This window comes from Scylla paramamosain, chromosome 6 (genome assembly GCF_035594125.1).
Source record: "Scylla paramamosain isolate STU-SP2022 chromosome 6, ASM3559412v1, whole genome shotgun sequence".
Classification (NCBI taxonomy): Eukaryota; Metazoa; Arthropoda; class Malacostraca; order Decapoda; family Portunidae; genus Scylla; species Scylla paramamosain.
Window position 1 is genome coordinate 25380571 of NC_087156.1, and position 12165 is coordinate 25392735.

The 12165-nt window shown below is 36.7% G+C and overlaps 1 protein-coding gene across 3 annotated transcripts in view; it reads left to right on the top strand.

Annotated features, from left to right (window-relative positions):
• LOC135101490 (tubulin-specific chaperone E-like) overlaps positions 1-12165 on the top strand; it is a 53755-nt gene that overhangs the window by 8687 nt on the left and 32903 nt on the right. For 2 of the 3 annotated variants that reach the window (XM_064005535.1, XM_064005534.1), the window contains exons 5-9: positions 606-791; positions 2295-2445; positions 3478-3608; positions 6687-6816; positions 7857-7976. In XM_064005535.1, coding sequence (XP_063861605.1) covers positions 606-791; positions 2295-2445; positions 3478-3608; positions 6687-6816; positions 7857-7976 — 718 coding nt within the window. The remainder of the gene's footprint in view (positions 1-605; positions 792-2294; positions 2446-3477; positions 3609-6686; positions 6817-7856; positions 7977-12165) is intronic. The other variant, XM_064005536.1, reaches the window with a different exon arrangement.

A 12165-nucleotide genomic window follows, 5' to 3' on the forward strand; every position in this document is an offset into this window, starting at 1 on the left:
GCAGCAAGGTGTCTAAGTGTTATGATCACCTTCAGTTTGGCAATAAATGGGTTGCTCTTTTCTGTGTCATTCTGTAAGGCTTCCCTCACTTCATCAGTGACAAAAAGAATACCTGCATGGTCTAAACAATATCTTCTGATAAGTTCTGTGTCACTAAGTTCATTCAGTACATCCTTTCCTGATAAATAATTTCTGAGCTGGAAATTTTGTGGAGTGGCTATCTTGGCTCTGGGAGCATCTATCATAACCCACTAAGACAGGGTGGACTGGTGTCCAGAAACGGATTAATCCATTTTACAGTGACTACAGGGAAAATAGTTTGTTTCCAAACATTTTGGATTTCGAATGGCATTCAGGAACAAATTAAGTTCAAGAACCAGGGTTCCACTATATGTTATAAAAAGAGCAATGTAGTAATGGACAAGTACCAACTTCTGTATTTGTCTCACTTCTCTATCCTTTATTGCCTTGTTAGGAATGGAACATGTATGTAGTTTTCTAGTCCGCCTCTCCAGTAAGACTCACAAAGAAATGGAGGAGAGAATTAAAAGGAGTTTCTTTAGTGACTGAAATAGAAAGACTGATATATTGTTTCTTTATTCTAGCATATTAGAAGAGCTTGGAACAGCAGGGCTTACTGGATGGATGATCTGGGGAACTGATGAAGCAGACTTGACGACTATTCTTCCCAGGTTGCATTCAGTTGATGTTTCAAATTCTCTTCTCTCCTCATGGATTGCAGTTGCAGATATCGCTCGACAGCTGCCCCGTCTTCGTTTCTTAAATGTTAGGTAAAAAGAACATTATTTTAATCCTATAAAGTAAAAGTTAATTAATTTAAATCCCCATGGCCCAGAAATTCTAATGGTTTGAATTCTAGAAGACAATAATTTATATTACAAAAGTCTAAACTTTCAAGACACCACATCATGATTCAAAGGAAAAGCATTTGTCTAAATTGTGGAGCATGAGAAAAAAATTAAGATAACTACCATATTTAACATCTTACAAATTACACTTTTCTCAAAAATTTCTAGAATACTAATATATACTGGAAGATGAATGTAGGTGATCAACTTCATGGGCTAACAAGTAAAACTGACTTCTCATACAACGCTTTGAGAGTTAGGAAGCAAAATCCGTAATATATACAGTTTATCTTCATTTAGTGAGGTTTATTGTAATATGCAATTTGTCCATTGTGGTATTATTTACAAAATGGAATTGTAACTAGCATGGAAAAACTTTCATTTTATGAACCAGATAGGCAGTGTACAGCCAGCTTTTATTTGAAATCTCTGGTAATGTAGTGACATCAAGCTTATCACTAATGAGACCTGATTTGTCTTGGTCTCTTAGGCACTAACCAATCAGTAATTCTGTTCATTCTTGTCTCAGACTGCTCCCTGAGCCCAACTCTTAGCTTCATAAGGCTACTGACCATGTTAGATTTATAGCTTTATTGTACCCCAAGCTATTTTATTTTACTGTTCTCCAGCAAGTCTGATTTCCCTCTACTTGGGTCTACTGGGGTTAAGCCCAAGAGGAAAAGTCCATTTGACTATTACAAAATATGAACATGAAGAGCAAGAGAGAAGTCAGTGGTTGTTCAATACAGCATCGTGATTCTTCCGAGGTTCTTCATTGCTTATAAACAAAGCTGAATTAACCAACATGTATGGTGCACATGAGAAAGCATGTGGTGGTAGCTTGTCTCTCTTCTTCAGGAAGGCATCAGCAGAGTGGTATATATATATATATATATATATATATATATATATATATATATATATATATATATATATATATATATATATATATATATATATATATATATACCGTGTAAAGATAAATATAGAAATGCATTGCCTTGGTTTTTGGGCCAGTTATACACTTTTAGTAAATTTTATTTTATGTTCACTTATTTAGTTGGCAACAGAAGAATCCACGAAATTTGAACAATATTTGTGCTCTCGATAAATTGGGTTCTCCATCTGGCAACACTATATCTGAATAGTGTGTGATCATTATTGGCAAAGATTTATGTATAGGGGAAGATACTACTACCCCTGTTTAATGCCTTGGACCCTGGAATAATGAGAAATTAATCTTAACATAAGTTTGAGAGGGAGTGGCTGTAGATTAAATCTGTAGTGGAGCAATCAAGATATACAGCACTGTTAGTTTAGCCATGAGGATCATGAAGTCCCAAGCAATTCTAGTAGGACTTGATTTTCTCATAACTATACTTGCATGTATATTTTTTCTTCTTCTTTTTTTTTTTTTTTTTACAGTGGTAACATGTTGTGCATTCCTGATCATCCTGAAGAACTGAAGAAGAGCCTGAATCATGTTGTTCACCTAGTCTTGAACAACATGTTAGTTTATTCATGGATGGACCTTTTGACATGCTGTACTATGTTTCCTGAACTGAGGAATTTACAGGTAAAACATTTTTTGCATCCACATTCCTGTTGGCAGATACATGCAGTCCCATCTTGAGTTTTGCATTTGGTTTCTTCCAAAGGCATAGTGCTAAACTTGAGGATTGCTAAACTTGGGATATTGAAAACACTGAAAAATGCTTATTTGTTCTGGCTGCAAGGCCTAGAATTGTGTGTGTGTGTGTGTGTTTTGTGTCCTCACATCCTGCATAATGCAGTGGTGCAGTGGTGCTGTGCTGCTGCACTTAGAACTGTGAGTGTGTGTTGTGTCCTCATCCTGCATAATGCAGTGGTGCAGTGGTGCTGTGCTGCTGCATTTAGAACTGTGAGTGTGTGTTTTGTCCTCACATGCAGTGGTGTGTTGCTGCATATAAAACTGTGTGAGTGTGTGTGTTTTGTCCTGACATCCAGCATGATGCAGCAGTGTAGCAGTGTGCCACCATTACATCTAGAAGCCCATGCTCCTTAATGCAAGGGAAACATGGATCTTCATCACATAAGCTGCAGGCCTGTGGAATACAAGTACCTTAGCTGGTAATGGGCATGACAAGGAGCAAATACATCAGATGTGTAAATATTAAAAAAGTCTTTGATATTGAATCTGATATAACCACCATAAAAGAATCAGTTGTGGTGGTTTGGTCAAATGAAAAGAATATGTGACAGTTAGGTAGTAAAACACATATTTGAATGGACACCAAGGAAGAAATGTCCAAGAGGAAGATCACAAAAAGTGGACAGTTGGGATATAAGAAACTATAATAATAACAGAATTAAAGCTTCAAGAAGCTGAGAACTTGTTTTGGTATTGAACTGCCTGGAAGTCATGTTAGGAGGCTTCTAACCATTAGACCATAGAAGGTCTAATGGACATCTGGGTGGGCTGGTGAACCTTAAATATAATGATGCCGTCACTTTTGGTAATCTGTTATTGTAAATTCTGATGTAGCTGAAAGAAAATTGCATTGCATCATATCTTATAATGAAATATGTTGTCCAATTAAAGTTATTGAATATTAATTTCTTATTCCAGGTGGCTTTCAATAAGCTTGATGTTCTGGGACCCATTCCATGTGGTGTATTTGACTGTTTAGAAGAACTAGACATTGGAGAGAACCCCATATCCTCGTGGGAAGAAATATGCCATTTAGGTTCACTTCCCAGGTTTGTGATGATAGTTATCCCTATGACTCATATTATAGAAATCCTTACTGATATATATATCAAGACTTCCACATATGAAGAAAATTTAAAGACAAACTTTTTTCATGTTGCACATTTAATCCCAAAAGAAGAAAAGTATACCTATTTTGTCAATAGATGTCAATAGATGTTAATAAAAAACAGACAATACTAATAGCTGGAAATTGTTCAAAGAGAACAAACACAGGATATTCAGTAACGTAATTTGTCTGACATGTTGATTCTTATTTTTTTTAATAATTTATCTATCTTTCTATTTAGCTATCAATCTAACTATCTATATGTATGTATGTATGTACTAGCAGAAAGTCTTGGCATGAACCCTACTCTGCCAAGAAATACTGCCAGCTTCATATAGGCCATCATAGCATCCCTCCAATCTGGTAATAAGTCTTGGCAACCTTGGGTCAGGTAGGGGGAAAGTGGACTCCAGTGGCATGAGTCACTGATGATTCATTTATCTGCAGGCTATTGTTCTGAAGAGTTAAGGGATTCCACTTTGCTGCCATACATTGATTTTTTTTTTTTTTTTTTTTTTATCCTGTGGAACATTAGTTTGTGAAAAAGAGTTGAAATAAGATGATCTAGCAGCCATAGCAATATTCTACCATTGTGAAAAGTCAAATAGAGAAGTAAATGAGGAAATTGATGTTTCAAGACAACTGGTGGAATGTGGAACAAAACATTTTCATGATGTGGGCACCTTCAAAATCCAAACCAGAAAAAAAATTGTCCTATAAGGCCACATTTAGTTTCTTCCCACATTGTAAGGCTCATGCAATGGCAAGTAGGAAAGGACTGTAACAGCCTGACAGTTGTCATTCCTCCTTTCCACCGTCTTGCCTGAAACAACTGCCCAGTTGCCACTCCTTGTCCGGAATAACCACCTGGTCATTACCCCTTCCCATCACCTCATTCCCTCCTTCCACTACCCTGTCACCTGTTCAATTCTCCAACCCTCATTGCTGGACTTGGCCATCAACATGACCTGAACCACTCTTGCTACATCACCATTCTATTGGTACCCTGCCCCTACCCCTCTTCCTAATGTGATGGCTTACCATTCCTTCTGTGGCAGTTCACCCGGAGACTTCCTCAGCCTTGGGATCTTCTGAACCACCTTGCTGCCTTCCCCTGATATAGCTGTGCTAATGACTCTATCCAGGGATCCTTTCAGCCTTTCTGATGCCTTTCTGATTACTTTTGCTGTGTTCCTCTCTATTGTCTCTAGTATGGGTTGCATTGTTGGTATAAGTTAGAATAGGTAATTTATTTCTGTGCCCATGCTGTTGTGTGTTTAGTTTTGAGTGTGTATTTCAGTTCATGGTTGAAAATATTGATATTAAATATTTAAAAAATCTTTCCCATGCTTCAAGCTTGTCTGAATTTTTTTAATGATTTCCTTCTTTTGTTCCGAGCTTGTAGGCTCCTCTGGGTAGGCAAGTAATTAATTCTTAAGCCGCCTTCAGGTTGTGACAGGATCCTCATATAACATCATGGCAATTGAAGGAAACAAACCCAAAGTTGCTTGGCAAAATGAGTACTAGAACTGTGCATGACCTAAAGTGCCTGCATCGTGAAAATGCTTCGTCCAGCATTCTGCTGATGTTAAGTTCCTCATTTATTGTCTTATTTGACTTTCTACAGCAGTAGAGTATTACTATGGCTGCCAGGTCAGCTTTCAGCTTCTTTCCACTACCCATTGTTCCACAGGATCAAAAAGAGTGAATGCAAGAGGCAGAAAAAAAACAATGTATGGTGATGAAGTGTTTTGTCTTGTACCAGTAACAATAACTCCTAGGCCTGCCTAAGCCTAACCATCAGGGTATAAGATGTAAGATAATTTTTTAATCTCCTTTTTTAAAAGAAAGTGTCATATAGGCTAGCAGGAAATATGGTATATGAGATGTTCCACATTAGAAGGGCCACTAGCACCACCCCAGCCAAAACCAAGATAACTCTATTGAAGTCTTAACTTTCACCAGGGAGTGGATGAGTGTCCCATGAGTAAGGTCAAAATTCTATACAAGGAGAGAATAATGTTGATGTCTGGTTGACCATCAATGCAGGTGTAACATGCTGCTGAGCAATATTCATGTTAGAAGGGCTGCCCATCCAGGAAGATTATAATTTGGAACATTTTCTTGGCCAAATTCCGTATGAGATGGGCAACTCACTCCAGTGCAGGGAGGGCATCAGCCAGTCAGAGTGATCCCCTCTGATAATGTGACCTTCACAGCCAATGGGAGGCCAGTTGCATTCACCCACCATTAGTTCCTTTTGTTTTGGTGTCTTTGTTGAGACACAAATAGATGCTCCCAGCTTTTCTGCTGTGTATGTGTGTATTAGTGCTACAATCACCAAACTTTCCCAAAAATGTCTGACATTGGTGTACAGCATGCTGTGCATGAGGAGGGGCTTGCAGGGCTGTCACCTCTTGGTGATACGAGTGGTGCAGTGAGCTTGAACAGATGCCTTTTCTATGGGATAATGGTAATAGAGCATAATTGGATGAACAGCCCTTAAGCCATAGCCCAGATTCTTCACCATTTTTTCACTTTGTTATTGTTAATATTGTTATTTTGTGTTTTTTATATTCCAATATTACAAATTATCATTATTGTGTGCAATATTCAGAGAAAGATGCACTCAAACTTCAGTGAACTTCTGAGACCATAACACAGTTTGCAAAAATATGCAAAAATTAGGTAGTGAATATCATGATCTTGAACATTTTTTGAGACCACCATGATTATGATTGTCTGCTTGTCATTTTGAGACTGATCTTGAACATTTTTTGAGATCATTATGATTTTGATTGTCTACCAGTCATTTTAAGACTAAGTTAATTGTCATAGCATGTCTACCAGTCATTTTGAGACGAAGTTCATTGTCATAGCATATATAATAAGAAAGTTATGGTTGTCAGAAATTCGCCAAACTTTGATCGCATTTTTCTCACTTTATTTTGGCGTGAGCAGCCCTTCTAATGTGGAATGCCTCATTTATTTATTTATTGATTGATTGATTTTTCTACAGACTTGAGAGCTTAAATGCCAATAGTTGTTGCTTGAAGAGGATCACTTTCCCTTCCACCTCAGCCACTGACAAGACACCACTCTTCCCTCATCTCGAGCGTTTGATGCTGGCCAACAACCCATTGGACACGGTAAATAATATGAATTTACCTGTTTTGAATTCAGATACATGTTTGCCTGTCATTACATGAGGGGTTGTTCCTGTAAAGAGTGCCTCCTTTTGAAGTGCCCTTGACTGAAGAGTATGAAATTGCTCCCATACTAATATTACCTGCATTTTTCATTGCTTCATTCTCTGGTTGCTTGCTTCTTTAGTTTAATTTATTTTTTGTATTGATTATCTCTGTGATTGTGACCCTCATCTTTCATAGTCTTGTCTCCAGATGCTTGTGTTATTCAAGCTTGAAAAATTTAGGTTTAGGAAGGAGATAGGAAAAAATTGGTTCTCAAATAGAGTGGTAGATGAGTGGAACAGGCTCAGTGGTCATGTAGTTAGTGCTAGGACACTAGAGAGCTTTAAGAGAAGATTGGACAAGTTTATGGATGGGGATAACAGATGGAAATAGGTAGGTGTGTTTCATACAGGGACTGCCACGTGTAAGCCTGGTCGCTTCTTGCAGCTTCCTTTATTTCTTATGTTCTTATGTTATGTTCTAGTGAGTGGTAGGATAGTGCATTCTTAGTTACAGCCAAAGTGGAGAGAAAATTGGCTAGGACTCACATACCAGGTAGATGTGTGCCACTTGACCCCAGTGCCACTAATCTCTACAACTACCTGGTAGCTGTGTCACCACTTACTAGTGTCCATCTGCTTTGCTTGGCAGCACTGAGCAGAAGGCCACTGTTTACTTTACCAGTCTCTTCTACTCATGGCAGTGGAATTAAACCAGCATAGGCTGTGAATTCACTTATATTGTAATTAAGATAATCATTGGAGCTCAGGCACAGCCCAGTAATATCACAGTGGACTTTTAGTATGTCATGATTCAAAACATGTCTGTAACTTAGTTTATGTTAAACTAAATTGCTATATACATGAATTTAAACTACAGAACTATGAAAATTAGTATGCTGGAGAAAACATAAGATTGATTTAGTTGCTGAGTCTGAACATAAATGCAGTGTTATCTGAATGTTCATATGTTAATGAAAACAATTTTTTCCTTAAAAGTGGGAGTGTACTGGAGAGCTGAACAAGCTATCAAAGATGGAATACCTGGTCATCAGCTACAATGTGAAGACTTCTCGATATTTCCAGGAATTTACATTTGCACGTATTAGTAAGCTGAAGGTAATGTCGTAACTGAATCCAGTAAGAGATTGTGCAGTATGTCTTAATTATTCAGATCTCTGCACTTATATGCATGAAGCTCTTAAGATCACAAGTATTTGATTTACACCATTATCATCATAATATTAGCCTACATTATTTCACTGCTGGGTATAGGTCTTTCACAAAGTTAGGGGGCTTAAGCTAAATAGCAAGCTCCAGTGTTTTAGGGTGTCATAACAAAGGGTTTACACCAATGAAGGCTACGAGTCTATCATTTTAATCTTTGCACCATTAGGCAATGAAAAATCTTTTATATTCAAAGCCTGTTATCCAATCTTTAGTTAAAGGGAAGAAGCATGCATGTTCAACTCACATTATCTATTGGCTATAGTTTTTAGAAGTTTATGTCATTGGTGTCTCCATTACATATAATTGTTGAGAAAACATTACCTTTATGATATACTTAGTAGATCTTGGAACCAACTATGAAGAATGTACTGCTCTATATAGTACCTATATACTACAGTATCCAAGTTTTGTACTGAGTCTTAAATTCATATTATCCCGACTTTCACACATCTCCGCATGCTATGGCTTTGGAAGAAAGCAAGCACAAAACTTAAGAGGATACTGAATATATCATATGTGTCATTCACTGTGTATTACTAGTACCAGTAAAACATCTGAATAGGGGATGAACAAGCATCACTCCATAGCCACTGCACAGTGCCCACCAAGACATAGTCATATAGCAGTGCCTTGCCAGACAATTGTAAAGGAATTGGTGGTTTGACAGATGGGTCATTTAAGTTCTCACCAATATGGAGACATTAAGATGTAATCAGCCTCTATATGAGGCACATAGAGCCTGAGTAATGTAAGTGACATCTCAGCTAAAATGAATGTTTTAGTTCCATTGTCTTTCACCACCATCCTACCATGATGGGAGACAGAAGGAATGTCAGAATGGATCATGCAATAGGGTCGAAAATCCATCAAAGTGAAATCATCTATGGAACCTTATTGCCACACTTAAGGCAAGGCTATCAGAAGCTGGTGCCAGAGTGAAGTACCTCCCTCCCCACAACAGTGTAGGATAGCCAGCCAATGACAATCTGTCCTGCAAGTCATGGCAGATTGGGAAGTGCATTTGTAGCTTACATTTTTGCTCAGTAAATTCATAAAATCATTAAACAGTATCTTTATTATCAATTTTGAATCTCATTAGGATGCAAGAAAATGAAACTGTATGGTAATATAACAGAAATAAACAATGGTGGGCACTGGATAGAATTTAATTCATTTACTGTACATTTTTAACAAAATTAATGTGGAGAAAAATGCTGTCATCCATTTGTTTTACAGAATGTTTTAATTTCATGCTGGTTGTAGAGCATATACAAAGACAAACATTTTTGACACCAAATCTAGCTTCCTATCTCAATTCATTGATGAGATATTGCATTCTGCATGTTGCAAAATTTTGATCTAATTTTTCCCATTTTTTTGGGTTTTTGGCACTTATGTCACTCTGGCTCCAGGTACATTATATACAATAACAAAAAGGAATTTCTAAAGTAAAATATAATTTTATCTACTGTACATACATACCCATAAATATCAATTCTCCTCCTCCCTCCTCTCCATGATTCTTACAGCTAGAATCAGGCTGAAATTAAGGATATGACATGGTAACCTATCTGAGTATAGGTATGCAGATATAGTCATGGACAAAGAACTAACTAGTATTTTTGTTCATGGACTGTGTAGCTGTTATGTGTTGGTGTATGATTCCTTTGCGTGAGTGAGGGCTTATTAGTAATTAATAATCATGGGTATAGAATGGATTTGAATTTTAAAATCCATCTTTGTCTCAAAAATGAGGTATCTGATGGCGTTTCTATGAATTTCAAGTCTTGGACATATATGTCTGTATTTTTAATTTACAAGTATCTGATGTAGCTTAATGCACAATATTCATATATATATAGTAAAACCTCCATAAACCAAACTATATGGGGCGAGGTGGCCAACAGTTTATCCGAAAGTTCACTTTATCTGACAATACACGTTTTCTATGTACATAAGCATGTATGTTTATTGTTATTTACAGCATATTTGGTAGCACATTATAACCACATTATAAGCCCCAAGATAGATATTTACAGCATATTTTGTTATTACACACTGTACACAATGCACTAACTTGTCACTTAAGAGTTCACTTAACATTACACAACTACACACTCATTGTTCACTTAAGAGCTCACTTAACTGCACACAACACACTGCTCACAAAAGAGCTAACATAACATTGTGCACTGTACTACTAGTGTACTTTTGCTTGTCACTCAGTCTAAGTCAAAGATGTCAGCTGGTGGCTCTGGTGTGATTAAAGATGGAGCTGGGCAGACTGGCTGAGGAGGTTGATAAGAGTGTTTGGGTTATCTGATATTCGGCTTATTCAGGTTTGGTTTAGGGAGGTTTTACAAAATATATATATATATATATATATATATATATATATATATATATATATATATATATATATATATATATATATATATATATATATATATATATATATATATATATATATATATATATATATATATATATATATATATATATATATATATATATATATATATATATATATATATATTTGTGTGTGTGTGTGTGTGTGTGTATATATATATATTATTTTATTTTATTTATTTATTTTTCTAGGAGGGACACCAGCCAAGGGCAACAAAATTCCAACAAAAAAAAAAAAAAAAAGCCCACTGAGATGCCAGTCCCTGAATAGGGTCCGAAGCAGTAGTAAAAAATTGAAGGATAAATGTCTTGAAACCTTCCTCTTGAAGGAATTAAAATCATAGGAAGGTGGAAATACAGAAGCAGGCAGGGAGTTCCAGAGTTTACCAAAGAAAGGAATGAATGATTGAGAATACTGGTTAACTCTTGCATTTAGAGAGGGGGACAGAATAGAAAGAGAAAGAAGAAAGTCTTGCACAGCAAGGCTACGGGAGGAGGGGAGGCATGCAGCTAGCAAGATAAAAAGAGCAGTTAGTATGAAAATAGCAGTAGAAGATAGCTAGAGATGCAACATTGTGGCAATGAGAAAGAGGCTGAAGACAGTCACTTAGAGGAGAGGAGTTGAGGCAAAAAAAATTTTGATTCCACTGTATAAAAGAGCAGTAAGAGTGGATATATATATATATATATATATATATATATATATATATATATATATATATATATATATATATATATATATATATATATATATATGCAGTGGAACTCAGTTACTGAATGCCTCCCTTTTCAAACAAATTGGTTTTTGAAACAAAATTTTGAACTCATTATTGCTTCAGTTGTGGTACCATAATTCAGTTCTAGAACAAACTTACTTGATTTTGAATATTAAAAGACATAGCAAAAGCTGCCGTTTATTACTAATTTATAGTTTCTATAAAATAAAAGTATAAAAGAGTGTGTGTGTGTGTGTGTGTGTGTGTGTTTCTCTCTCTCTCTCTCTCTCTCTCTCTCTCTCTCTCTCTCTCTCTCTCTCTCTCTCTCTCTCTCTCTCTCTCTCTCTCTCTCTCTCTCTCTCTCTCTCTCTCTCTCCACTTATTTACTTCATGTACTCTCCTTCCCCGTATGTTCCTTTCTCCTATTTTTCCTTTCCTCTTCCTTCCTCTTTCATCTGGTTTCAAACCTCCCTCCCTGTCATCTCCCCTCCCCCTTATTTGTAAGAGATAAGGGATAAGGGAGTCATACCTCGCTCTCTCTCCTCCTCCTTCATTCTATGTTATTTCCACTTCATCCTTTTTCACTCTTTCTAATTCTCATATAATTCCATTTTCATTCTCTATCAGTCTCATTCTATTTAGCAATTCTCAGGATTGTTCTTACTTTCAGAGAGAGAGAGAGAGAGAGAGAGAGAGAGAGAGAGAGAGAGAGAGAGAGAGAGAGAGAGAGAGAGAGAGAGAGAGAGAGAGAGAGAGAGAGAGGGGGAAGGAGGACAGGGAATGGAGAGAGAGAGAGAGAGAGAGAGAGAGAGAGAGAGAGAGAGAGAGAGAGAGAGAGAGAGAGAGAGAGAGAGAGAGAGAATGGATTTTAATGCAAAATAAAAATTGTGTCCACAACTGTTTTCAAGACTGAAGACACCAGGAACTTTTGATGACTCTTCAGTTTGAGATTG